At 41.2% G+C, this 24,890-nt stretch overlaps 2 protein-coding genes across 3 annotated transcripts; one reads left to right on the top strand and one right to left on the bottom strand.

Moving 5' to 3' along the window:
• Window positions 1-1,794: 1,794 nt before the first annotated feature.
• On the bottom strand, window positions 1,795-3,996 carry FBXO48 (F-box protein 48). The gene is made up of 2 exons (XM_036381152.2): window positions 3,527-3,996; window positions 1,795-2,233 (listed from the first exon to the last, which is right to left on the bottom strand). Exons 1-2 carry the CDS (start codon window positions 3,794-3,796, stop codon window positions 2,072-2,074), a joined length of 432 nt encoding a protein of 143 aa, XP_036237045.1. The 5' UTR covers window positions 3,797-3,996; the 3' UTR covers window positions 1,795-2,071.
• Window positions 3,997-4,024: 28 nt separating this feature from the next.
• On the top strand, window positions 4,025-23,371 carry APLF (aprataxin and PNKP like factor). Of its 2 annotated transcripts, none has more exons than XM_054514413.1 (9): window positions 4,025-4,102; window positions 5,500-5,648; window positions 6,333-6,463; window positions 8,203-8,377; window positions 11,066-11,454; window positions 16,359-16,484; window positions 17,694-17,740; window positions 18,706-18,744; window positions 22,907-23,371. In XM_054514413.1, exons 2-9 carry the CDS (start codon window positions 5,550-5,552, stop codon window positions 23,107-23,109), a joined length of 1,209 nt encoding a protein of 402 aa, XP_054370388.1. In that variant the 5' UTR covers window positions 4,025-4,102; window positions 5,500-5,549; the 3' UTR covers window positions 23,110-23,371. The 2 variants fall into 2 exon arrangements, with proteins under 2 accessions (XP_054370388.1, XP_054370387.1); XM_054514412.1 differs by lacking the exon at window positions 4,025-4,102 and adding an exon at window positions 4,260-4,705.
• The last annotated feature ends 1,519 nt before the right edge of the window (window positions 23,372-24,890 follow it).

Raw genomic sequence — 24,890 nt, 5'->3', positions numbered from 1 at the left:
GGCATGACAATGGAAGGTCAGTGGGGTTTGCAAAAGTAGAACTTTGCACTTCAGCAAAAACGTGTGGGTAAGAGGCAAGCACTGGAGCAGAAAAAGGTCTTCACCAGCCAAGGTGTGAGGGCAGCTAATGTGTGCCCCAGGTGGTGTGGGCTTTACATGTGTGGTTTTAGCTGCTGAGCATGCTCTCTGGGGAAGGACACCCACATACGAATGCTAATTTAGGCATTGGTACAATCTTCCGAATTCTGGCATTTCAGTGGCTTCTGTTGGCAGACAGAAGGGGCAAGAGATGAGCCCAAACCAGATGGTGCAAGGAGTGCACCACTGGATGCTGCTGGGATGTCCTTAAAGGGAAAGGAACACATCCATCCTGCAGCAGAGATGGGAGGCTGAGTAGATGGTGCAGGGGCAGAGACGAGTAGAATAGATGACCAGAACTGATGTAATGAAATCTCCAGGCCGAATTAAAACCCTTAAAGGAAGGAGTCAGAGTAGGTAGAGGAAGAAGACTTTGTTTTTATGTGGATTTGTACTTAAATGTATTTTTTCTCACTAATAGATTTTTCACAAGAAATATACACCACTGTTACTCTAGCTTTAGAGATGCAGGCCTTGTGTATTGCATAGCTGCATGTTTAATTCCTTGTTTTTAAAGAGGCACAGCTATCTGATCTGAATAGAGGCAGAGACACAACAGATACTGGGGATTCTTAATGCTCATTCGAGAGTGGGGAAAAGCTACAGCCAAGTGCACAGTGAAGTAACTGTTTTAGGATTCATACCTGAATATTATTCTATTTACAAACTGTATCCTGAGACAAATACATGAGAACTTACAGCATAAGGGCATGAAAGGAGCAGGAATAGGGGATAAATGTCAGGGAGTTACAGACTAGAGGTAACAGTGAAGGCTGGATGAGAAAAGTGAGGAACTAGATCCATTATTGAGCAGTTTCCCTCTGCTATGATTAAAAAAACTGGGCAAATTTGAGGTGATGAGAATGTACTGCTAGTATTGTTTTCATCTTGATTAACTTAGATGCACTTTTTGCACTTCTAGCTGTCTTAAGTCAGGGTAAAATGTGCTGTGAGCAGGGAGTGAAGCAGTACCCTCAATGTGCTTGGGTATGCCTTTTTGTGGGTTTTTTTTTTTTTTTTAATTTGAGCTAACTAGATACAATCTTGGAGCAGAACAGCTAACAACAGTGGAAGCAGTGTTTGCAATTCATTGATTTTTCTGCTACATCCTCTATATTTAGGAATGCTCTTTACTCTGAGTTACACTTGTTGGAGGTTAGGATTTTTCTTTTTTTTTTCCTTCTCCTTTTTTCCTCAGGGAATTTTTTCCCATCTGTTGCCTAAGAAATGATAACGATGGTATTTAAGAGAGACAAAACATGTAGCCAAGAGGGAGGGGGAGCAGCTGGCTGCAGTCTCATAGGTGAGGGGTTTTTTTTCCTTGGAAAGGGCAGAGGTACAGCGAGGGGGTGAGGGGCTGGGTCGCTCTCTCTCTCTCACTTTCGGCTCGGAGGGGAACGGAGTGTTGCTGCCCAGAGGATTCTTTCTGGTGTCTGGATTTGTCCCATCCCCAGCCTTCCTTTGTGGGCTCTTATGTGCTGCTAATACGATACACTTCATGTTGAAAGGTCAAACACACCTTGGGGTTTTTTGGGGGTTGGTTAGGGTTTTTTTCCGTGTTTTTTTTTGGTTGGGTTTTTTTTGTTTTGTTTTTTTTGGGGTTTTTTTTTTTTTTTGTTTGGTTGTTTTAATATAAAAATTATCTCTTCCAAAACAAAAAGTGCAAACTGAAATTATAATCGGCATATTTTTGACAGTGCAGTAGAACATTACAAGTATAAATATAAATTACAGCTGAATATTTAGTTGTTTTTAGAATTTTACATAAAATTAATACAGTAAAATGCAAATTAAAAAAAGACATCCATAACGTTTTTTTGGAGAAGTTTTCATCATAAATTCATAATCAGTTCAAAACCAGTTTCACAACTGCTGAACAGTGTGTCTGCTATTGGCAAAAGCTATCTCAGCTGCAAGAATCAGCACTGGTTTATCATCTCTCAAGTTCTGCTTCCAAGATTTCTCCCCACGTGTCGACATCCATTGGATACATGCTTTTCTCTGGCAAACTGAATTGTGAAGGAATGTTGCTGTATTTCCCACTAAGCCATTGTTGCTTCACTTTGCTTTTCCAGTAGTTTCTCAACAATGTAATCTGGTGGAAAAACATATAGTCAGATCTCGGAAAGGAACCAATTTAAATTGCATTCAATATAACAAGTTTACACTAGAAGAGTAGTGCTAGAAAAGGGATTTGGAATGTGCCTTTGGATATCTAGACATTAAATCCAGGAAAGGGCAATGCTGCCAAGAAGCAGACCTTTTCTGTTCCTGCCTCAATTCTTTGGTGGTCAAGATGAAAAACCCAAACCAGGAATTTGTCTTACGGCTTAAAAAAGGCACCTTCCACTTTCTATTTAGGCTGTGACCTTTCTTTTGTTCGGAGGCTGTCTGGGTTCTTCTCTTCTACTAGCCTTTAAGGGCAAGAAAATGAAGACTTGGTGTGTTTGTAGCTTCTATTTCAAATCCCTTCCAGATAAAACAGATAATCAGTCCCGGGAGCTTTGGAAATTGCTGTGCAAGAGTAGCAAGATCTACACACTGAAAGGGTAACCACTATCTGCTCACGGCTGTGCCTCACACTGCAGAAACTTTACTGAAATGTCAGAGTCCAGCGGCTGCTTTTGTTTCTTTTGCTGCTGCTTCTCTCTTTTCACCCCTCCAGTGCTCTTAAATACACCAGCTAAAATAAGGTGGGAGACTACCCTATAGCTGGCCCAGAGTAATCTGTGGAACCACCTATCTGGTCTACCTGATCGGGTCCTGATCTATCTCAACTTCCAGGCTGAGTTCAACAGTGAGAGATCATTCTGCAGGTTCTGGAGCTAAACCTGCTAAAACTCCTCAGAGCAGTCTGTGTGTGGGGAGAGTTTCTAAACAGTTTATAAAAGCTCCTGCTCATTTCCTTTTTTATTCCCCATTTTTTTTCCTCCTGAATGTGTGTCACTTGAGGTGTATTGAGACAACACTATCCAGCATGATTTTTCAGGAAGACATTCCTAACCAGCAGATCTATTCCCACAAAATACAACCAGAGCGCACACATCACCTATCGGAGTTCTGTTATCTAGTCCCTATCGGCGGGAACGTGGGTTTTGTCTCGTGTTAGGGCTTGTGTATGACGAAGGTCAGCGCTGAGGCTGTGCGGGGCAGCAGGAGGACTAATGCCGAGCCGGACAGGTTGTGTCTTGGGTAGGAAAAGGGACAGCTTTGCTTTATCTCCCAGTGTATTTTACCAGATGTCCGTCTGCCACGCTGTCACCGCAGTCGTCCCCCCTCACAACCATGGGATGGGTGTGACAGATGTCATTTCCTTACATTTTTCTATTGGCCCCCAGCATTCTCGTTTATGTCACTGCCGCTGTTCAGCCGCTGGAGGTGGATTTACCTTCCAGGAATAGCCATTCCCTCGGTCGCAGTCGATTTCCCGCTGGCAGACGGCGCGCACGGCCAGGCAGTGGTGCCGCCACAGCCGCTCGTTGCTGTCGATGACGCGGTGCCAGCCCTTGCACGTCACGGACGCGTGGCACAAACTCTCGACATCCAGCCCACTGAAAATCCGGGAGATGATCTCGGGAGGAAGGGCAGACACGAAGTCACCCAGTCCTCCTCTTCCTCCCTCGGCGCTGTCCCGGCCGGCAGCGCGCTCCGCGTCCATCCCCGCGGCCTCGGGGTTGGGAGGCGTCACTGCGGCCTCTCTGTGTGCGGGCGGCCGCCGCCGGCAGCGCTCTGGGCTGGGTGCCTGCCTGCCGCCATGTCCCTGTCGCCCGCCCGCTGCGGGTGTGCGCGTGGGGCACTGGTTTCGGGGCCAAGCTCCGCAGTTTCGGGACCGCGGAGGAGGCGCCGCCGCGCGGCCCAGGGAAGTTGCGCGTCACGGGGCGGCCGCGCGTCATCAGGCAGCGGCGGTTCCTGCCGGGCTCGGCACCACCTCCGTCCCTGTCCCGGCGGCTCCGGCAACCTCGAGGTGAGGCCGGCCCAGCCTCGCACAGCCGCGGGCCCGAGGGAGCGGCCCCCGCTCCCAGGGCCGGGTTGGTTCGTGTCCGCAGCCTTGCGGTTCAAGGAGGAGCGTTGTAGCCCCGCGACGGCTCTGCCGTGGGTGGAAGGGGCGGGGAAAGCTCGGCTCCAGCGGGAGAGTGGAGCATCTCTCGTAGGAGGAAAGGCTGGGGGAGCTGGGTCTGATCAGCTTCGAGAAGAGACGGCTGAGAGGAGACCTCATTCATGAGTATAAGTATCTAAAAGAAGAGTGCCGAAAGGATGGACCAGCCTGTGCCCACTGGTGCAGAATTATAGGACAGGAGGCAATGGGCAGAAACTGATGCATAGAAGTTCCCCCTGACTATAAGGAAGAACTTCTTTACTGTGCCATGGCTGCACATGGAGTAGGTTGCCGAGAGTGGTTGAGGAGTGTCCCTCAGTGGGGATATTCCAGAACCATTTGGATGCCATCCTGTGCCATGTGTTCTAGGATGACCCTTCTTGAGCAGGGAGCTGGAGCTAGATGACCTCCCGTGGTCCCACTGAACCTCCCCCATCCTGGGATTTTGTGAGCCCCTGAAGAGCTGAAGGGGTGAGTGCAGAGCTTAGCCTTTGGTGTTTCTCTTCCCAGGGTGACAGAGAGAAACTTCAGCTGGTCAGTGTGCTATCTCTGCAGTGCAGAAAGTTCTGGAAGGGTTGGCAGAGACTCCCCAGTGATTCTGTGCAGGGAATACTCCAGCTCTTGGACTTGTTTTTCCCTGATTATTTGTGCTGGTGAATTGAGTAGTGAAAAGACAATGTGTTGAAGGAAAAACAGTTACAGTTTGGGTGTGCTTTCATAACCTAAAAAGCTTTTTAGATGTAGTGACTCTGGACTGTGGCTTTTGAATCTAGCACCTGCGTATCTAGTGTCACTTCGGTGCTGCAGGCTTATAGCCTGTAGTGAGAACTTGCTGGGAAGTGCTTGATTCATTTGGCATCTGATCCTGAAAACTGCATCTTAAAATTGTTGCCTGACTTTTAAAGTAGGATCAGATTTTGAGGAGTTGTGCAGATTTACCATAAAGCAAATTCTAAGATGGAGTTTCAGCTTTCTCAAAGTTTTGTCATGGCAGCAACCAGTGTAAATTATGTACTTAAGCCCCAAAACAGCACAGTCATGGTCAGCAGTTATTAGAGAGTCTATTGTTCAAAACCCTTTAGGTATGAGGTAAAAAGGAAGGTGCATTTATTCCCTCTGTAAGCTGATGTTAAGATGATGTTGACGATCAGTTTCAAACTGCATTTGTTAATGGCAAGCATTCAGACCAACTTTTGTGTTTGAGTCAAAAGTGCATGTTTATATTTGTAGTGTGTGAGTAGATAAAATTGATTTTGTTTTGTCAGAAAAAAATCAGGAGGCTGATGAAAAAGCACCAACTGTTCATGCTGTTGAGATGTCCTGTATTCCATTGTTAACGGAACCAGCATGTTCCTGCTCTGAGGTACAGGGAGCCACAAAAACAAGGAATAATGATGCTACTTCCAGATTTTTGGTGGGTGTTTAAGTTTTTAATGAAGTTTAATATTTGTAAGCATGTGTTGAAAGTTAAGGAGGTGTTATGTTCTCTATACAAATGAAATGTCAGCCTTTGCTGTAGTTGAGATCCCTGGGGTGGACTGGCTCAGGAAATTCAAAATGATAGTGTTGTTTTCGGTAAATAATTAATGTGACTTTGGTGTTTTTGCATTGTTTTTACAGAGATTTAGAGTCTGGTTACTTTCTGGGGAAATAAATTGTAGGAATTTAAGAAAGACTTTTATGTTTGCAAGGGTTTGTTTTTTTTTTTTCTTGGACATATTTGTTAATGTTAATTTGACTTTTGTTAAACTTGCTCTTTCTGTTATATCTATGTAGGGAAACTCTAGAGCAAGGTGGTCGTAAAGCTCTTCTATGAATCTTTCAGTTTGTAGCCTTTTAGATATTTATTCCAAAGATCTAAGAAGTTCTGTTTTATTTTGTTTTGTTTTTACTGCATGAAGGTTCCTATAAATGTTGTTTTTCTGAGTGGGTGGAAACTGCAAAAAAAATTAAAATATTTGAGCAATGGTCCCCATACAAGAAGTAGGTGGTTACCCAGACTGCTTTTGAAGGGCATAACTGAGTACAAACTATGGTCTAGTTTCCCCCCACTCTTCTGTGCCTGGATAAAGGAACTAAACAGTAAATGTTCTTTCAGGTTCCTCTTTCTGACAATAATGAAAGCAAAGAGTCAAAATCTATTCAAAGAAAGAGAGTGCTTCCATCTTGGATGCTGGAAAGAGATCTTCTGGTGCAGAGGGTTTCCAAGCCTGTTACGACAGGAGGTAGGTTTGCAGTGTGATAATGATTGCATTCCAATATGCATTTCTGTGCTTTGATATACTTTTAAAAATTATAATGGTGGTGGTAGGAAGTATTAATTTGCTACTTCTCTTTCCATGCTCTGTGTGGGGCCAGCTGACAAAGACTGACTTCTGTTGTCTCCTTTGTCATCAGTCTTATGGGTGTGATAGAGCTCTTTTTCATCAGTTAATTTTCTTTCTGTTCTTTTTGTTTTTGATGCTAGATAATAAACTCTGTACAGCTGAGCGTTGGACGTTCAGGAGCCCTTTGCTATAAACTTTCCTATTTTGTATGTAAATTCTAAGTAGTTTCTGTCTCTTTAATTCCTAGAGTTCTCCACACTTAAGTCACTGATGTTTTGCCCTTCTAAATTTAGATTCTTAATTTCACAGGTTTTAAAGGCAGAAGGGTTTGGGTGGTGTTGCATGTTAGTTTTTTAATCGTAACTGAATCAAACTTGGTTATTTAGTCCAAAGTTAATTCCTAGGAGGAGCAGTTCATTACAGTCTGATAGATTCTTACCAACAGAAGGCTAAAATAGTGTTGCATTTCCTCCTGTTCTTGTGGGAAAAGAAATTGCTGGATGTGTTATGTGCTGCTGCTGCCTAGCAGCAGTGACAGCAGCAGAAGGCTGTTTTCAGTCACTGTCAGTGGGACACACGAGGTGCCTATGCATTGGCACAAGCTCAAGAAGACTTTATAACATGTCTGCCTTTGGTCCTGGGAGCTGTTAAAATGCCATTAGACAAACTTTCTACATGGCATTTATTGCCCTTGTGACTTCTATTGATGGAACAGGAGGGCCAAAGAAGTGAGGGGGAGAAAGTATTTCTGTCACTCCCTGTGCTGAACACAGCACACCCCACCCTGTTTGCCCTTCTGTGGGGAGATGTGAAGTGGTTTGGGGGCAAACTTGAGTTTCCTTTGCTGATCAGTCCAAGTATATGAACTGTGACTGGTGAGTGTGTGTCTGCTCCCATGTGCAGCAGCTCTACTCTAGTGACTCTTTTCAGCTGCTCTTTCTACTGAGATGCTGTTATGGATTTGGCTCTAAATATCCAAGCAAGCCCACAGGAGTATGTTAAATGCAGTGTCTGGCCAGTTGCTTCTTCCCTCCTGTTGTAAATACAGGTGTCTGTGTGCACTGATGAGGGCAACTGTGGCTTTAAAAACCTCAATCATGTGCCATCCACCACACTACCTATTCTTTTCCACAAAAGCTAGTTTGGAAAAAAATTATAAGATGACAAAGAAAATCTGTGTTTCCGTATTTTTTCTTTCATCTCCCTTCTAAATCTAGACTGTTCCTTCCTGCCATATTTATATAAAAATTGCATGGTGTTGAGTCCTGTACTGGTGTAATAGTTTTCTTATGTTTGTGCTTTTGTTTTGTATTTTTGGGGGGGGTGGGGTTTGTTTGTCTATTTGTTTGTTTCTCTGCCAGTACTATAACATTTGCTATATGTGTGAATATAATGTTTATTTCAAAGACTGAATGTTTTGATTTTGTCAGTGTTGAGATTAGGAGCTGTGTGGGTGAGTATCTCAAGCCCTGATATTGGGGGAACTGGGGATACATGCAAACATTGGAACTGTTTAAAAAGTCTTTTTCACAACTGCTGCCATTTCTCATGCCGTGTGCCCAGTGTTCTGCTTTAATAATTTCTAGTGTCAGGATTTCACTAAAAAATTGCATTCCAAAAGTACCCTTTTTTTTAAGGTAGTAGAAAGAAAAAAGGCCAAGGAAGGGGAGAAGATCTTACAGAGTCATTAAAATCAGAATTACATGTACAGCAGAAAAAAAGATTACCTTCTGAAGAAACTATAGAGGATTTTGAAGGTGGAGAGCAAGATCAAGGGAAAAGGAGCTGCCTTGCAATCCCTGTTCCTTTATCTCAGGTAACTTTTTGGCTCAGGGCGCAACCATGATATTGCAAAAAATGAGAATGTAGTTGGCATTGTCATGTTGAAGGTTAGGTCTACAACATAGCTTTTTGTTCTCTGTGTTCTGATCATGATTTGTTGTTTTGAAATACCAGTCTTTTGGATAGCTCTGTAGCAAGACTCATGGAAGCCTCAGAGATTTGGTTTTCTGCATTTCCTTCAAAGGATCTGGGACATGGGCCCCAAATGTCCCATGGAAGTACCAGACTGAGAACTTCACAGCAAGAAGCAGGAGCACATGGGCCAGAGCACTGCTCCTAGGAGTGGCTGGTGCATGTGGCTTCTTTTTCTGAGAACCTCTGGGGATAGATGATGGTGTGAAACTGATGCAATGCAACACTGGGCTTTGCCCAAGCTATTGCCATTCTGGTAGGTTTATGGTCAGATGAGGATGGTGTGTGGCTCAGCAACTGCTGTTTCAAAGGAAGGTAGCATGGAGTGTGCTTATGCCACCATCTCAAAATCTGAGTCAAAAAAAGGAAAACAAAGTAACCTGAAACCTAAAACTATTTGTGGCAATGAGTGAACAGACCCTTTGGTCCAGCAGGTCAAGTCTCTCTGTGACCTCACAGTACAGCTGCATTTATAGGCAGTTAAATCCTTGCTAACAACATCCTGCAAGTGGTGAGAAGGATCATTGCTAAAGTCAAAGAAAGCATATTCTGGTGAGAGCAAACAGAATTTCACTGACTTGTTTTCTTTAAGTGAACCACTCTGGAAGGTGTTTTTAATGACTGGCATTAAAATTGCCTGGGTGTGTTCCAGGATCTGATAAAATACTTAAAATGCTTCTGACACTGAAAATTATTGGGGTTTTGGTTTTAAGGTTAATCGAAACAAAATGTGCATGGAGAGCAAGTAGTAGTAGTTTTGGTATAACAGTGGTCCACTATGTCCATTAATAACAGCTGCTATTTTCTCTTTTCCTGGTTATAAAATGAGTGACTATGTAATTAATTATTCAATTTTGCAATTTGTACGTAGGAAGCCTTACTTGTTTTCACCTAATAATTTCATAAATCATTTTAATTTCAAGTACAGTTTAAGAAATTGCTTTCAGGACTTTGCAGAGAAACTGATGTATTAGGGCAAGCAAGAGTAGTAACCATAGAGAGCTCTGAAAGACTGTAATTTGGATAGCAGAGCCTAAATCGTGGTCCTGCTGTCGTGTTTAGGGCGATTGAGAAAATGTTCTGTAGGGAAGAAAGCAAAAATATCTGAATTGTTGTGGCTGGCAGCAGCCACCAGAGGCTGTCCCAGTGCTGAGTGCTGGTGGCTTTTGGTTTCCCTGGATCACAGCCTGGTGTGTAACCAGGGAATTAGTGTGAGCTTCTGTCTCCTTATGTACAGTACAGGCAAGGGGTGGAAATACATGGTAGAGAACTCAAAAGTGGTGTTGGCAAATAATAGTAATTTATGCTTTCTTTTGCAAAGAAAGGCTTATTTCCTTAATTGCAGTTGATTGCTGAGCTGTATTTTAAGAGTTGTCTTTGTCTCCTAGTTGAGTCACTAAATGTGCTTCTGTCAGGATCATCTGATGTTAATCCTGACTTTCCCTTTCTTAATCAAGTTGCTGCTCAAATGTAGTTGGTTTTGGATAACATTTCATGGGACTTGCTTGGAAAGGAACAAAATCCAGTAGGAAATCACTGGTTGATTTTCAAGCTCTGCAAAACACACCTGTGTAAATTAAGTATAAATTTACTGGAGGGGAAACATAGATAATAATCTTTAGAAAGCACAGACATTTGAATAGTTCTATGATGTATCAAAGTAGTTCAGCCTTGAATGTAATATGCTTCCAGGTGATGTCTCAATTGTCAGGACAGTGTTTTTTCCTCAGTTGTGTATCTCAGATTCTTTTTTTAAGGAACACATTTCTTATTTTAAATGTACATTTTTTTTCCAAAATTTAAAATGCAGTTAGTGTCAAAACTGAAATATTTGCTTAATGGTGTCTATGACAGACTGTTGTGATTTAGAGTCATGAGCTGAAGCATTTAAGATGTATCAGTGTGGGATTAACCTCAGGGTATGTGTCCTGAGTTCCCATATATCTTCTATATAGATAAATACAAATATACTCCATGTATCTGGGTGCTTAAATTATTAAGAAACTCATTAAATTAGTAAGTGATTCCTTAATAATTTACATTGATTCATGGGTAGGAGTCTGTCCGAATTACATTCTTCTACAGTCTACTACATCTTCACCTGTATAATCCCCATTAATTTTTCAGGAGCAGTAGTTTAAATTGTAAGTCAATTTAAATTAGTTCTTGGACTGTTCACAAACTGAGGTGATGAGAGAACAGGTCATGTGAGGGAACTGAAGCTGAGGAAGGAAGCTGTTAGATAAGTTTTTCTTTTAAGTTTTTCTTTTAAGATAAGTTTTTCTCTTTGTGTTTTCTGAACTTGAGGTTTTCATTCAGCAGCTGTGTTTAGCAGTGAACTTGAGTTTAGGAAGTGGAGTAGAAGATTTTTTAAGTCTAGAGCAGATGAACTTTCAAGATCCTTTCTAAATCAGGCTCTTCTGTGACTGATTTTGAAAGCAGGGATGATGAGGCACAGTTTTACTTCAAAGCTTTTCATTCTGAGGAGTGTAAATTTTCAGGTTCTTCAAAATGTAACCTTGTTCCACAGAATACATCTGGATTTCCTCTTGAAACTACCATGAGAGATATGGAAGCAAGTGGCAAGACTGAAACAACAAACCCTGGAAATTCTCTGGAAAAAAATGATAGGCAGCTGCATAGCAAATGGTCTAAAAGAGAAGGTCAGATCTCCATTAAAGACAACAGAATTGAGGAAACAGAAAACAAAGAGCGCATTGCTGGCTCTACAAGCCGACAAGCTCACTGGGGCAGGACTTCCCAATATCTTGGTGCTCAGGAAAGGATTCTTGAGCCTGATGCAAATCTGGACTACAACCCTGAGATTTCTGATTCAGCTAGAAGTGCATATGCTTCAGAAAGCTCCAAACTAATGCGCCATAAGAGGACACCTTGCAAGTATGGAAGTGGCTGTTACAGGTAAAGCAAAATCAATACTAGCTTGGTCTAGCCTGTTATTCAGAAATAACGTATTAGCTATGGAAGAGAAAACTGTAAAGTTGTTATAAGCTTTGATTTGGAAAAAAATCTTTTGTTGAACAGGGATCTGATGAGAAATAAATAGCAGAACACTAATTTTAGAAGGATAAAAGGAGGAGCTGGGATGTCTTGCTAACTCCTAATACAACCCAAACAAGGGATGAAGTATTTGAGCAAACTAAAAGATGAAGTGTTGCAGGAAATAAAATATAAAGGTCCATTATAAAGGGAAAAGAAATAAAAGACCTGTGTGTATGGTATGAGGTTCTAGTAGGGAGAAGAGGTGTAAAAGGTTCAAATGCCCAACACTGACCCTGTAGGTTTGTTTTTTTAGCAGATGAGACTTATATGAAAGATTACTGTATTTATTGAAGTTACTGCCTGCTTTGTGATCTGAATGTTTAAAATACTTACTCTTTGTCATCCATAAATAATCAAGAATTTATCTTATTATAACTTGATGTTTCTGCAATTTTTAAAAAGCTTTCAGTCACCCCTAAAACCAGAACAAAGCATACTTAGAATTTGAGGTTAACTCTTATCTGGACAGTCTTTAGAAATACTGCAAGTGAGGAATAACAGGGGCTTTTCCTCTTCTTTTCACTCATATCCTTTCAAGATGGACATGGTAGAAGATTTGTCATACCAGAGAAGTTCCAAAAGTTCCAAGTTCCATACCAGTGCTGGGTGCCTGGCTTCCTGCTAGTTCTTTCTGCCCAGAAAAGATCTGTGGTGTTCTGTCATGTTACATTAAATGGAAGGCTGAAATCTAGAGGTGCTCTTGAGTCTAGAAAATGCCCACTGACCTGTGAACTACATTTAGGAGAAGGTTTTGAGCTCTAGATAATCCCTATAATGTAATTTTTTTGTAAATTCAAAAGGCTAATCCAGGAAACAGCAGATCCTGTGACTTTTTTTATCTTCCCCCAAGGGGCTTCAACAATAATAAAAGCAGTGAGTTTGGTTAGGAACTAAACAAGCACAAGTGACTGGCTTCCTGTATGTTTGGTGAGCCTGATGCTGAGATAACTGAATATCAAAATTGTAAAGCTGTTGTGTTCATGAGCACATCACATGTTGATTTTCATGTAACTTTGACATATCTCATTTTTTCCCCTTAATGATTATGACAAAAGTATGTCTTATTAGACAGTTCTGTTGATGCAGTGGTGCAAATGCAGCCTCTGGTTTGCTCCAGCTACTTTGAATATTGCTGAGACAGGTTTTGCCCTGTGTGGGTATTAAGGAGATTCAATGCTCTGCTTTGAAGAAATATTCTTATCTTTAGGAAGGCAAATCTTAGGTACTGGTAGTAGGGAGTAGGAGTCTATATGTGCACGTTTCTTCCTGGGTCTCTTGATTGTGAGACATTTGGCAGCAGTACTTTTGGAAAGTATTGCTTTATAAAAAGAAAAGAATGTTCTGAAATTACAAATAGCAGTCTTTGTCAGATAGGGAGAAAAAATAGGGAGAATTTTGTAAATAGGTAGAATCAAAATGTTAGCTTTGATCTTCAGGAAATATTATGAAACTCAACTTGTTTGCTTGCAGCAAAAGAAATGTGCTTTGTAGTCTATCTTTGTATTTGCTTTTAGTTCAAGGCCCCTAAGTAGTTGTTTCAGTGTGGTGGCAAAAGTGTGTTAGAGCAAAGATTAAATGTTAGATCTAGTTATTTGACTACATTTCTATTAGCCTGTAGCGAACATTTAGCAAGTAAATTTATAACCCATAGTTTTGTTTCTTCATTTATGAATTTGAAAACACTGCTTTTGAAAGAGTTAAACTTGCACACCTCTTGCACCAAGGAGTCTTCTTGTCACCTTCATTCAGTGTCACTTTCTGAGGTGGCCAAATTCAAAGGAGTTGCTGTTATCATCAGGAGACAAAGTGCTCTGTGTATGTTGTAGCTGCCTTTATTTGTTATCGAGGAACTCACCCTCTGAATGCTGTCACATGTTTTTGTCTGCTTCTTGCTTTTCTGAAGTTAGCAGAGTAGGGAATTAAAATAAATCTACCACCACCACCCTTTTTAAGGGCCACCATAGAAGAGGTATAGTAGACCTGAACTCTCATGTCTGAAACAGTGTCGTGGTTTGAAAAGGAAGTGAGTTTTTTTGGGATGCTGTGGTAAACCAATAGGTACTCAGATTTGAATATTGGCACCTTGTGTGGCCACTGAGGACACGGTTATGCCTCTGAGGATACAGGGGGTTAAAAGCAGAGAACTCCCAGGAAAACTTTCTCTTGGTTCTGGTCAGGGAAAGGTTCAGGCCTCTCCTCTGCCCAGCTGCTGCAGCTGGCGGGGGAGGGGAAGACATGTGGCCAAGCGAGGTAGGCCAGGCCCTGAGGATGGAAGGGTGGAGGGAGCACCAAGAGACATCGGGCAGCCACCCTCCCCGCAGGAGAGAGAGAGAGAGAGAGAGAGCGAGCTGGTATCTATGCCTGGGCCAACTTGGAATTTCATAGCGGGCCGGCTGAGAAGGAGAAGGGGGAGTTGCGGCAAGAAGGTGCCAGCAGGGCAGCCGTGGGAGTTCTGGACAGGCAGAGCCTGAGATTTTTTTAATGCTTTTTTTGGATGATGGAAACCTTACAAATGCTGATCCTCTTGGAGTTGAATGAGAAGAGGGATAGAAATGAGATAAGAGGAAATGGGCCATGAGAGAAGTTGAGAAGAATCTTGATGGCATGGATGATGGAGTGGCCTTTGGCTGGACTTTTCTTGTATAGCCATGGACAGAACCATTTTTTCCTGTGACACAGAGACTGCATTTAGGGGGAGGCAATGGCTTGGAGCCAAGAGAGTGCAGTGATGTTATGTGAAGGAGTGCGTGAACAGAGACGACGGGTGAAGAGGATGGTGGTGCCCTCTGTCCTCAGGGAAGAAGAAGACCTCTGTTCTCGAGACCCCTCAGCCCCAGGGGGTGAAATTTGGGGGAGACTGGTGTCCCAAAAGTGAGAGGACTGTGCTTTTTTTTGGAACTGGGCAAAGCATCCTTAAAAGGGGCTCCCTTTTAAGTTGGAGCCTGCTTTGCTCTATTCCTGGTCACATCTCACAGCAGACACCAGGGAACATATATTTTCATGGGCCACTGGCATCGTGCCAGTGTCAAACTGTGACACATGGCAACCTTGATGCTTTATGTATCTTGATGTAGGAGTAAGAATTAAAATTAAATCAAGGAATATCAGTTGCTGCTGTATCTCTTTCAGAAGATAAATTGTATTTCATGTGACTGAGAATTCTTGCTATTACTGCAAGTATGTTAGTTCTGTGCATTAAGAAAACAAAGTGGCAAACGGCCTCTAAATGATTTGGTTTCATCCCATTTATTTTAATGGGGAAACAAGTAGGCAGCCAGTCTGAATTTGCCTCAAGAAGTGATGTTTTATGAGAATTTGTTATAGAATAAAAGACTGCAACCCTGCAATAGTTTCTAGTGAAACGTTATTCAATTGTCCTACAGTTTGTAGAAGCAACAAAAGACCAGGACAAGAAGCCTATCACCTATGTAACTAGATCCAAGGCATACTGGATCTTTGGTAAGTGGCTTATGGAAGAGTTTATCTGTAGCTTGCTTGTGGAGTTTCCTCAGTGAAACATACCTAGCAAATGGAGATTTAAAGAATTAATACTAAATAGCTGGTATTTCTCAAATGCTAAAAGGAAGCCTGAATGGCCAGCAGAGCTCACAGTGTTTAAGTCATCCTTTTGTGAAAGCTGTAACAAATTCTCTTTTGTTATAGTGGTAGTTGAAATGCTGAAATGAATATTGACTTTCCTCTGTGAAGTTCAGAACAGGTACTTGTGAGTTTAAAGGAGTTTCTCTGATCAGTGAGGAAGTTGCTGTGTATGGAAGTGGCTGCACACATCCTTGGTGTGTTCCATACCTGCTTCTAAATGCAGCTGTAGCAAGTCCAAGCTAAAGCAGTAACTACTCTGTAGCTGAAAGTTGCTATTCTTCCTGCTTGAGGCAGGCAGCTCACTTTTATAATTTGCACAAACACACTAGAGATTATGTACTCTGGGAATGATTGAGGTAATCAGTAAAGTATTTTGCAGATGTCTTTTGGAAAATAATTTATTTAAACATCTCACATTTCTTGCTTCTCAGTATTACACTTGGAAAAAAAGCCTACAGGAAACTATAGGGAAAAAATAGATTTGCTTTTGCTACTATTATGTTAATTTTGATGTAATTTTTTTAGCCTGTTTTGATCTGTCACATGAATTTCTCCTGAAGTGGGAACTTGATTTTCTGTGTTCTTCTTAATTCCACTTACAACAGTTCTAGAAGGAAGAAACTCTTCTTTAAGTGATGTTTATGACTGCCTAGTCTTGAGTGGTGTGTGTACAAAGCTCTTGCCTAGAAGTGGTAGAAATGTTCTTTCAGTGATGCATAAATTTATGTTCCCTACTTGTTCACCTCAGATTAAAGTGTTGTAGAGCAAGAAGTTGTGGATGATGGTCTTGTGCTGTCCTCACTAACATTGGTGTGACTCAGCTACACATGAAGTTGTTAATGTCTTATGGTACAACTTCATGTCAGCATGCTAGTTTGTAATTCAAATAAAGCCTTTTGTACATGTGTTGGAGGTCTGAAACTTAAAGCTGATGGGAAATAGGAAAATTCCTGGTTTAACTTCTGTTGCAGCAGGTGCTAAGACAAAATTTCATCTGTTGTCCTGAAAGTAGGTCATACAGTCTGCATCAAGTTAAACATTTAAAGCTCCTCTTCATGTAACCACAGAAAAATGAGCTGTCAATGATTCAGTAACATGTTTTACATGTCCTCTCTTGTGTTGAAATGGAATAGTCAGTTTCAGTGCATATTTGTCTTTTGCAGGAAGAATCCCATTCACTTCCAGCAATTCAGTCATCCTAATGATGATGACTATCACAACATGAAGATGGTGGCTCAGGATGATGATGACAGCCGGCCTGAGTGTCCATATGGAACAGCTTGTTATAGGTGAGAAACATGTGCACAGTGGCTCTTCTTGTGTCAGGTTAAGAATGTTCTCCTCTGCAGTTGCAGAAGGACAGTAGAATAATGACTAATTCTTGATGTATACATTGGCTGTAGCCTTCCGAAATTTACTGCAGTCAGACTTCTACCCTTAAAGCACCCAAGTCTGTGCATATTTTTAACACTGACACAGTAAAAATCACTATTTTGGTAATTATGTCAGTTCTCAGAGCTGAAAACTTGACTGCTCAAAGAGCCTATTCAGTGACCTGGAGATCAACACTGTATCTCTTTTCAACATTCAGTAAATTGTTCTTTTATATAAGCAATTTATTGTTACATGTTGTTCTTGATCTGTAACTTTTATTTAAATTTTGGTAATGTATTTGTTGTGATTTTGCAAAAAAACTATTTTAGTCAGTACTTGATTTATTACAAAGCATAATTGAGGTAACAGCAATAAAATCCAGTTTATGGCTGACTGATGTTTCTTTTAAGCACTGTTGATTTTCTTCAAAATATTGTTGTATTCCATTGTTTTTCAGTATCTTGGGTTTACATATTTAGCAGACTGCATAATTATCACAATGGACAAGAAGATATATTTTGAGGCAATAGGATTTCTATGGGAGCATATTGAAACTGGTGGCTGCTGTTAAAGATTGTTTCTGCCCATAAACACTTTCTCCTGGAAAGTGTGGTTGTCCTAAAAAGCATGATCTCCATGAAATGTAACAAAATGAGGGCAGCTCTTAGGAAAAAGCCTTGGTGATACTCAGCTAATGCAGAAAAAGTGGCTCTCTTAAAAACATGTATGAGATGAATTTTCTATCTCAGGCTGAGCGATACAGACTTGTATCAGTAATGAAATTGCCAACATGCTTCTCAGGAGTACAACGGATGCTTTATCTAAACCCCAAACTGGCTCTCCTTCCAGATGAGACAACCTCTGTGTTGCATGAGTTAGTAATTTCTTAATCTGTGTTTCATTATTTGGGGATAGAGGAAAGGAGGCACCCATGAAAAATTGATCATTCTTTTGATGAAGCAACAGATATAATTTGAAGGGGTTTTGTGTTAATTTTTTTGTCCTTATCTGTTGGCTATTACCTGACTGATCTAAATGCTGTGCCTTGAAAATTATCCATAAAATACCAGGGAATTCTGCACTTGTGAAATGTGATGGAATCAAGCTTTTACTGTTCTTTGCAGGAAGAACCCCCAGCACAAACTGGAATACAAGCACAGTGCACCTCCAGGTAGGCCAATTTATTCAATATTACAGAATGACAGAAAATTCTGAATTGGAAGGGACCCACAAGGACAATCATGTCTATCTCATTAAAATGCTTTAATCTCCCTTTAGGAAATAAAATTGCATTTATAGCTCCCTCTGTATTAGGATTTTTTTTTCTAGGATTTTTTAAATCAGAAATTCTCAGGTAAGATAAAATGTTAAAATATTCTGATGCTCTAAACAAAATACTGCAACCATATCTGTCATCTTTTCGTGCTGGGTTTTTTTCACCAGTGATTTTCTTACTGTGAGAATTAATTTTTGCATGTATGTTCTCTTGAGGCCTGGAGGGAAGATAACTAAAACTGAATTTGAGTTCCTAATCTAACACTTTGTAGTCTTTTCATATTCCAGTAACTTGATTTGGTGAAGAAACACAGGGGAATGTGCTGTTTACATTTTGTTTGCTCTTAAAGAATTGAAAGAGATACTTCTTGGTTTTATTTTTTTGTGGTGCTTTCTCTTGATTATTGGATTGGAGCTTTTCCACGTGAAATCCCAATGCTAGAAACAGTAGTTTAGAGCAGAACACTTAGGGATCTGTCATGATAATGCATTTTGCTTTGAAGATTCAGGGCTATGACATTATTAAGTTAGAATAGCATTTATGGAAACAGTAGTGTAAAATATTTAAATGCCCTAAAATATTCCAATTTCCTGCTTAAAAACTCCCAGTCAGATTTGATGACATTTGTCTACCGATGGCAAGGGTAATAATTTTAAGAACAGTTTATCTGGGTAATCTCTTGGGAATGATTCAAGACAAAAATGGTATTTTTGAGGCATCAGAGTAGCTTTTATACCTGTAAGTACAGCACAACCATTTCAGCATTTGTTTAATAGGTCAGTTTCCTGTTGTAGCAGCTCTAAGAATAACCCTTATGGCAGGGTTCCCTCTGTCCTGACTGACAACTTCCCTTTCTTTAGTAACTGGAAGAGGAACACGACAACGAGCTTCAAGCAATGGTGAGTGTATTCTGTAGTTATGAGTGGGCACATCAACCTGGGACACCATTGGTCTGCTGTGGCTCTTTTGGCATTTAATAGTGCTGGAGATGCTTGATAATACTTAGCTGAGGAGAAAATAGTCATTATTTTAGTAAAATCCTTGTTTTCTTACAAGTAATAGTCCTTCAGTTGTATTTGTGCCAGTCTTCCTGGATAATCACACCTGTATTTTCCTAGAAGCAGACAAGAAAACAAACATATTTTAAGGAGAGACACACATGGCTAAATGGTGTCTTCCATCTTCACTCCTTACACAGCAGCCATAATAGGATTAAAGGAATCCAGTATTTCATGCGCAGCTAGTTAAGGTTGCCTTATAAGGAGTGATTGCTCCTGCAACATGGAGATACTCCCTCTGACCTTTAACTAACTTCCAGGTGATAATCTGTGCATGTGCTGATGAACTTGCTTACTCTTACAGTGAGGTACTGAAATTTCAGGGCTTGTTAGGATCAAAGTATAGAAGTTTATGTATGTTGGGGGCACATAGACTCAAGTTTTAAACATGTTGTCTTGGTTTGAAAAGACAGGTGTCTTCTAAAGAAGGCAGGAGCCTCCCTTGAAATGGAAAATGTAAACCTGCTCCTTCCGAAATATAATTTTGAAATTAAAAGGCTCTCAGGCAAAGACATGGGGATAGGAATAACAGTTTTTTACTAGGAAAACTAAAAATACAAATGCAATAGTACAAACAAACAAACAAAAAAAACCCCCACTGACAGAGTCAGAATGCAACCTGACACCCTGTTGGTGAGGGTGGCAGCAGTACAATTGAAATGGTGGCTGTAGTCCTCCTGGAGTGACAGGTGTGGTTCTGTTGAAGCAGTGATCCTGTAGAAAGGTGTAGTTTTCCTCTGAGGACCCAGTGGTGGTGTAGATGGGCTTTGTCTTCCTCTGGGAATCTAGTGGAGAAGAAAGCTGCTCCTCTGGGAATCCAGTGGGAAAGGGCTGCCTACGGTGTTCCAAATCTCAAATTATGTCCAGGTAGGAATGTTTGGCTCCTCCCCCCCCGGAGGAGCTTCTCACAATAGGATGATGTAATTTTATCAGTCATGTGGTGACACTCAATGGCCCACTAACAGAAGATATTTCCTGGAGAGAGGAATGGTTGTGGAACAGATAAAGAAAACTGCCCAAATAACAGAAGATAACTGTCCCACCTCTAACAGATAGGAATAGAATACTCACATATCTTACAACCCAGGACACATGCTTAGGTCTGCTTCCAGGATTCTTTTTTGTCTCGTCTTCCAAATGTGAAGCTTCCTATGTTTTCTAAAATTAAAAGTGAGCTTTGAAGAGCAGTCTGAAAGTCTGATGCTGTGCAGTCTTCGCTTTCAGTGACCAGAGTAAGGCAGGAGGGTGTAGAACTGTTTCATTTTGAGTGGGAGTGGGAAGTGGCTTGCCTTCTTTGAGATCACCAAGGAGAGGCTGGGAATTTCCTAAAGAAATCTTCAAAATAGATTTGCTTTCTACAGAAAGTAAATAAAAGTGCAAATAGTTGTAGTTAGCTTTCTAGGCAAAGTGTTTTGACCTCTATTTCTGTTCTGTATGAATGCAGGAGGTTGTTTTAAACTTTCCACTGAGAAATTTCTTTGCCATATCATTTTCTTATCCAGTTTGTGTGCACTTTGACTATCACCAATATTTGCTATGCTTATATCTGTGCACCAGCATATTTTGAGGCATGTTTGTTACCTGTGTGTTTTAGTGTATCCTGTGATACAAGTACCAGCCCCTGTCGTGATCAGAGGTCCGTGGTAGAAATTTGTGTTGCAGAGTGTTGAGGCATGCACTGAGTGTTGAAGATTTTAATATGAAGCAGGCTGGGCTGTGTGCATATCTAAAAGTCCAAATCTATTCTTGAAGGTTTTAAATTGCAGCTCTGCCTCTCATAAGAGCACGTTCCTTATCCCAATAGTAGGGTGTACGCTACCCCTTGTGTGTGCAGCTAATGGTCAGGCAGGGGTGACTCTGAAGGAAGAAGTGCTGCTCTTGTAGCATGTAAAACTTGCACACAGAAGTGAAATTCAGTCTGTCAAATTCAACTCTTCTTACTAAGAACAAACTGTGGAAGAGTTGATATTCTGCACACACAGGAAAGAAGGGAATTAATTTATTAAGTTCTGTTTATATTTACTATTAAAAAAATTGTAATGTTTTGTTGACTGGTTTACTTAGCTCTGTGGAGGGCAAAGCTTATAAAAGGTGGTGCTCAGCAAGTTCACACCTGAGGCCATTATACCACATCCTGCAGGGTCAGATAGACAGTAAGAGCTCCATTAACCTTTATTTTGTCATATTTGGCACAACTGCACCATTAGACACAGCAGGATTAAATTCCCTACAAGTGTATTTAAATTCCACCAGCCAAGAGAAGAGGGGAACCCTCTACATGACAGTTAACATGTTTAGCTTTCAAGTCTAATTGCTGCCAGAATTGCCTGTAGAGAATGTCTGAAAAATAAGCTGAGGCAAATTATTGAGGAATAATTGTAGGGAAGGATTAAAAAAAAATGTCAGAGTTATGCTGTTGTTAAATTGTCACTACCAAACGACTTCTTTAGGTTGTTGCTACTGAGATGAATAACACCCTGTAGCCATGGATTCTCCTACATACTTTTGTATAGGTTTTCTAGAAAGCTGATAAGCTCACTTCAAAATAGAATGTTTTGGAAGGAGCAGTCAGCAAGCTTTTTTTCCCACATCAAGGAGATACTTCCATAGAAAGTTTCAAGATCATCTTTATAGATAGACTACTAGAGAAAAGGCCGAATTAAGCTTAATCGTCAGCCTTAGGGGCTGCAGGGCTAAATTAAACTACAGCAGAAAGAAATGGAGAGGAAAGGCATAAAAGGAAGTGCATCACTCACTGCTGAAATCAAAGTGTTGATATATGAGGAGGGAGAACAGAGTATGCACTTCTTACATTTTTAAGAAGAATATGAAAGTTATCAGTATTTTGCCAGCATTCCTGCTTCTGTTGTAAAATACCACTCACAGTGCTGTGAAAGTGGCAAAGGGCTTTTCTTTGATAAACAGCTCTTGGGCTTATTATTCTCATAACCTTAGTCTGAGAAGGGGGATTTTGTTCTTACTTTATTCAGCATCTTCATTTTGACCCCTCCCCTCCAATTCTGCAAGGACTATAGTCTGTCATTCTGCTGAGAAATTCTGCTGGTTATGGGCTAACACAGTGTCTTGGTTTGAGACAAACTGGGAGGAAACATCCTGAAATGAATATGCCCTCCCAATTATGGCATGATTAATTTCCTGTGAAGTCTCTTAAACAATAATGCATAATAAGGAAGGTAATTCTGGAACAGGAGTGTTCCCAGTCACAGAAGAGTTTGACTGAAAGAGGCTGTAGTCTGGCTATGTGAGGTACTGGTGGTGGTGTTTATGCCTGGAGGTTTCAAGAGTTTGCTGAAAATTGTTTATGGTTAATTTAAAGAGTTAGGATTTGGGGGTGGTCTGTAGTTAAAGAAAAAAACCCTCATATTCATAGTTCCATATGAAAGCTGGTGACAACTGCTCAACAGATAAGTTAGCTAGACTGATTACCATTGCGTGGTTATTTCTAGATAAGGTAAGAATGCAAAACTGGGAGGGAAGCTGAGGAATGAACATGATTTTACTCAGAGATATGACTTAAAGGTAGAATAAGACATGATTGGAATATTAACAGGCCATAGCTAGTTAGAAATTTTGGAAATTTAAGATAAGAGGTGTCACAGATATTGAGAGAAAGGTTGAAATACATCTGCCAAAATGCATTTCTGAACGAAATGACTTTCAGAAGGGAAACACAGACTATCCAGCATGAAGGCAAGTGGAGAACATAGGAGGTGAGTGATCTAAAAGATTTTATTCTCTCATGTGAACGAAGCTTTTAGCTTCCAAAGACTAAGAATACAAAGGATGGATGGATGGGATGGGATGGGATGGATGGATGGATGGATGGATGGATGGATGGATGGATGGATGGATGGGTGGATGGAGGCAGAAAATTTAGGTCATTCTCTCTTGTGAGGAGAGATGCTTTACTATCTGGGCTCTGGGAGTGATCTTGAACTCTACATTTATTGGTCATGAATACATGACATTTTTGTCCCTACAGGAAAAAGGGCTGTGAAGAAGGATGGTGTCAATGATGGTGAAGCCAATGAATATGACCTCAATGACCACTTTATAGATGAGGAGGAGGAGTGCGAACCTACTGATGAAGTCTCAGACTGGGAACCAAGTTCAGAAGAAAAGGATAATGAAGATGTTGACACACTTGTGCAAGAAACATGTAGATTTGTTAGGATCAAGAAATAGCTGCTGAGAACAGCCTTATAAATGTCCAGTGCGGTTGTGTTAAAACATGGTTGCACAGAGGAGAGGAATTGGTTTGAAAATTTTTTTCTCCATGATGTAGGCAGTACAGGAAGATAATAATAGGGGTGAGGGGATTCTGCAATGCCTTTCTTATCCGTATGTATTATTTTGAGGGTGGTGTGGTGTTTGGTTTTTTGTTTTTTTAAGTTGTGGACCCAGAGGATAGAGCTCTTAAATTTTTGGTTTTTTCTTTTTTCTCTCCTTTTTTTTTTTTTTTTTTTTTTTGCAATGCCATTGGTATCTTGTATTTTGAAATACAGTTTTAAAGGTTGTTAAAACTTCATCTTCCTGTGCTTGAAAGAAATATTGGTAGGAAAGCCTAAGCCATTTTTATTGTTGAGTTAGTGCAGTTTTAAACTTTGTTATTCTGCCTCCATCTTTTCCAGATGTTGTTTTGTTGATTCTCTTAAGGTACAGTAGTTAAATACAGGTTGTCTAAATCACTTGAGAGCAGGATCTCAGTGTATTGAAGCATTTGACTGGCTCAACAACAAGTATTATTTGCTCTGATTATGACATCACTGGAACTGTTTCTAGTTTTCAGCAAAGTCTTGATGACTGTATTTTTGCACAGTTAAACTTGTAACATACAGTGGGAAAAGCATGTAACTGTTTCTCTGATTTCTAAAGACGTTGGAAGATCTTGCCTTCAGTGTGTTCATCACTCCCCTGAGCTTCCTGGAAAGCAAGTTAAAAGGTTTTGCTATATTTTGGGACAGATGACTGGAGCCCTGTGAATTTGGCACCTTTTTTGGTCAAAGTCCTGAAGTTCAGCAAGAGAAGCATTCTAGTATAGCTTCAAGTAGGCATCCACATACACACCAGCTGGTTTTACGGGACTTTTCAGGAGGACTTTGTGGATGTGCCCTCTACAACTCTAATGCCCTGGTTTTTGACTGAGCTTGTGTGTTTGTCTTGTTGTGAAGAGGCTCCTCTTACAGGAAAAACTGCCAAGGGGGAATCAAACCAAGCATTGCCCAGGCCTTGCCACTGCTGTGTTGAGCTGTGTGCAGACTCAGCTCTCAGCAGCCCTCAGATCTCCTGCTCCCATCACACTGGGGCTGTCTTGGGCAGGGAAATTGCCCTGTGAAGGAAGCTGCTGGCCTCAGGGGAAGCTGCCCTGATGGCCAGGAGGCAGGAGAGCACAGACCTGGCTTGAGCTGGGCTGTGTCACAGCGGAACTGTCTCAGTCCTGCCCAGGAGGCACGTCTACAAGCAGGTGCATCCAGCTGCCACAGGCTGGAGCAGCGCTCCCTGGAGAAGAGGAGGAGGGGGAGCCAGCCTTATGTTGAGGTGTTGGCAGAGGAAGAAGCCACTTTCCTCTGGGGCACAGGAGAGGTGTGCTCCAGGCTATGGGATGCAAGATGGGGCTGAGCAGCCTCAAGTCCCAGCAGTTCAGAGGTTAGGCACTGGGGATGGACCTTGTGAACCTCAGCTGCTGCCCATTTCTACCTCAAAAAACCTCATTATACACACCCCCTTGGCACTTGGAAACTTTCATTCTTGGAGGGTCATCTTGGTCCTTACAGATTCTGCTGAAAGGGGAAGCATTCTTTTTGACACATTTCTCAGATAAAAATAAAGCACCGATGTGGCGATATTATATCTGAGAACTGTTTCTTGGTAAAGAAAGAATATGGACTCAACTAGTGTGGGATAGAAAAGAGAGCAGAGAGGGAGAAAGAGAGACAGAGGAAGAAATAGAAGACAGGGACAGCATC

Source organism: Molothrus ater, chromosome 3 (assembly GCF_012460135.2).
Source record: "Molothrus ater isolate BHLD 08-10-18 breed brown headed cowbird chromosome 3, BPBGC_Mater_1.1, whole genome shotgun sequence".
Lineage (NCBI taxonomy): Eukaryota > Metazoa > Chordata > Aves > Passeriformes > Icteridae > Molothrus > Molothrus ater.
Note: the sequence above shows the minus strand (reverse complement) of the source record. Positions and strands in the feature narration are given on the sequence as shown.

Bases quoted from the DNA above. Each gene is read 5' to 3' on its own strand.
- FBXO48 (XM_036381152.2), bottom strand. From the start codon at position 3,796: ATGGACGCGGAGCGCGCTGCCGGCCGGGACAGCGCCGAGGGAGGAAGA. The intron at 2,234-3,526 runs GTAAATCCACCT...TTTTTCCACCAG, and splicing joins GGAATGGCTATTCCTGGAAG to ATTACATTGTTGAGAAACTA.
- APLF (XM_054514413.1), top strand. From the start codon at position 5,550: ATGTCCTGTATTCCATTGTTAACGGAACCAGCATGTTCCTGCTCTGAG. The intron at 5,649-6,332 runs GTGGGTGTTTAA...ATGTTCTTTCAG, and splicing joins ATGCTACTTCCAGATTTTTG to GTTCCTCTTTCTGACAATAA. The intron at 18,745-22,906 runs GTGAGTGTATTC...TTGTCCCTACAG, and splicing joins ACAACGAGCTTCAAGCAATG to GAAAAAGGGCTGTGAAGAAG.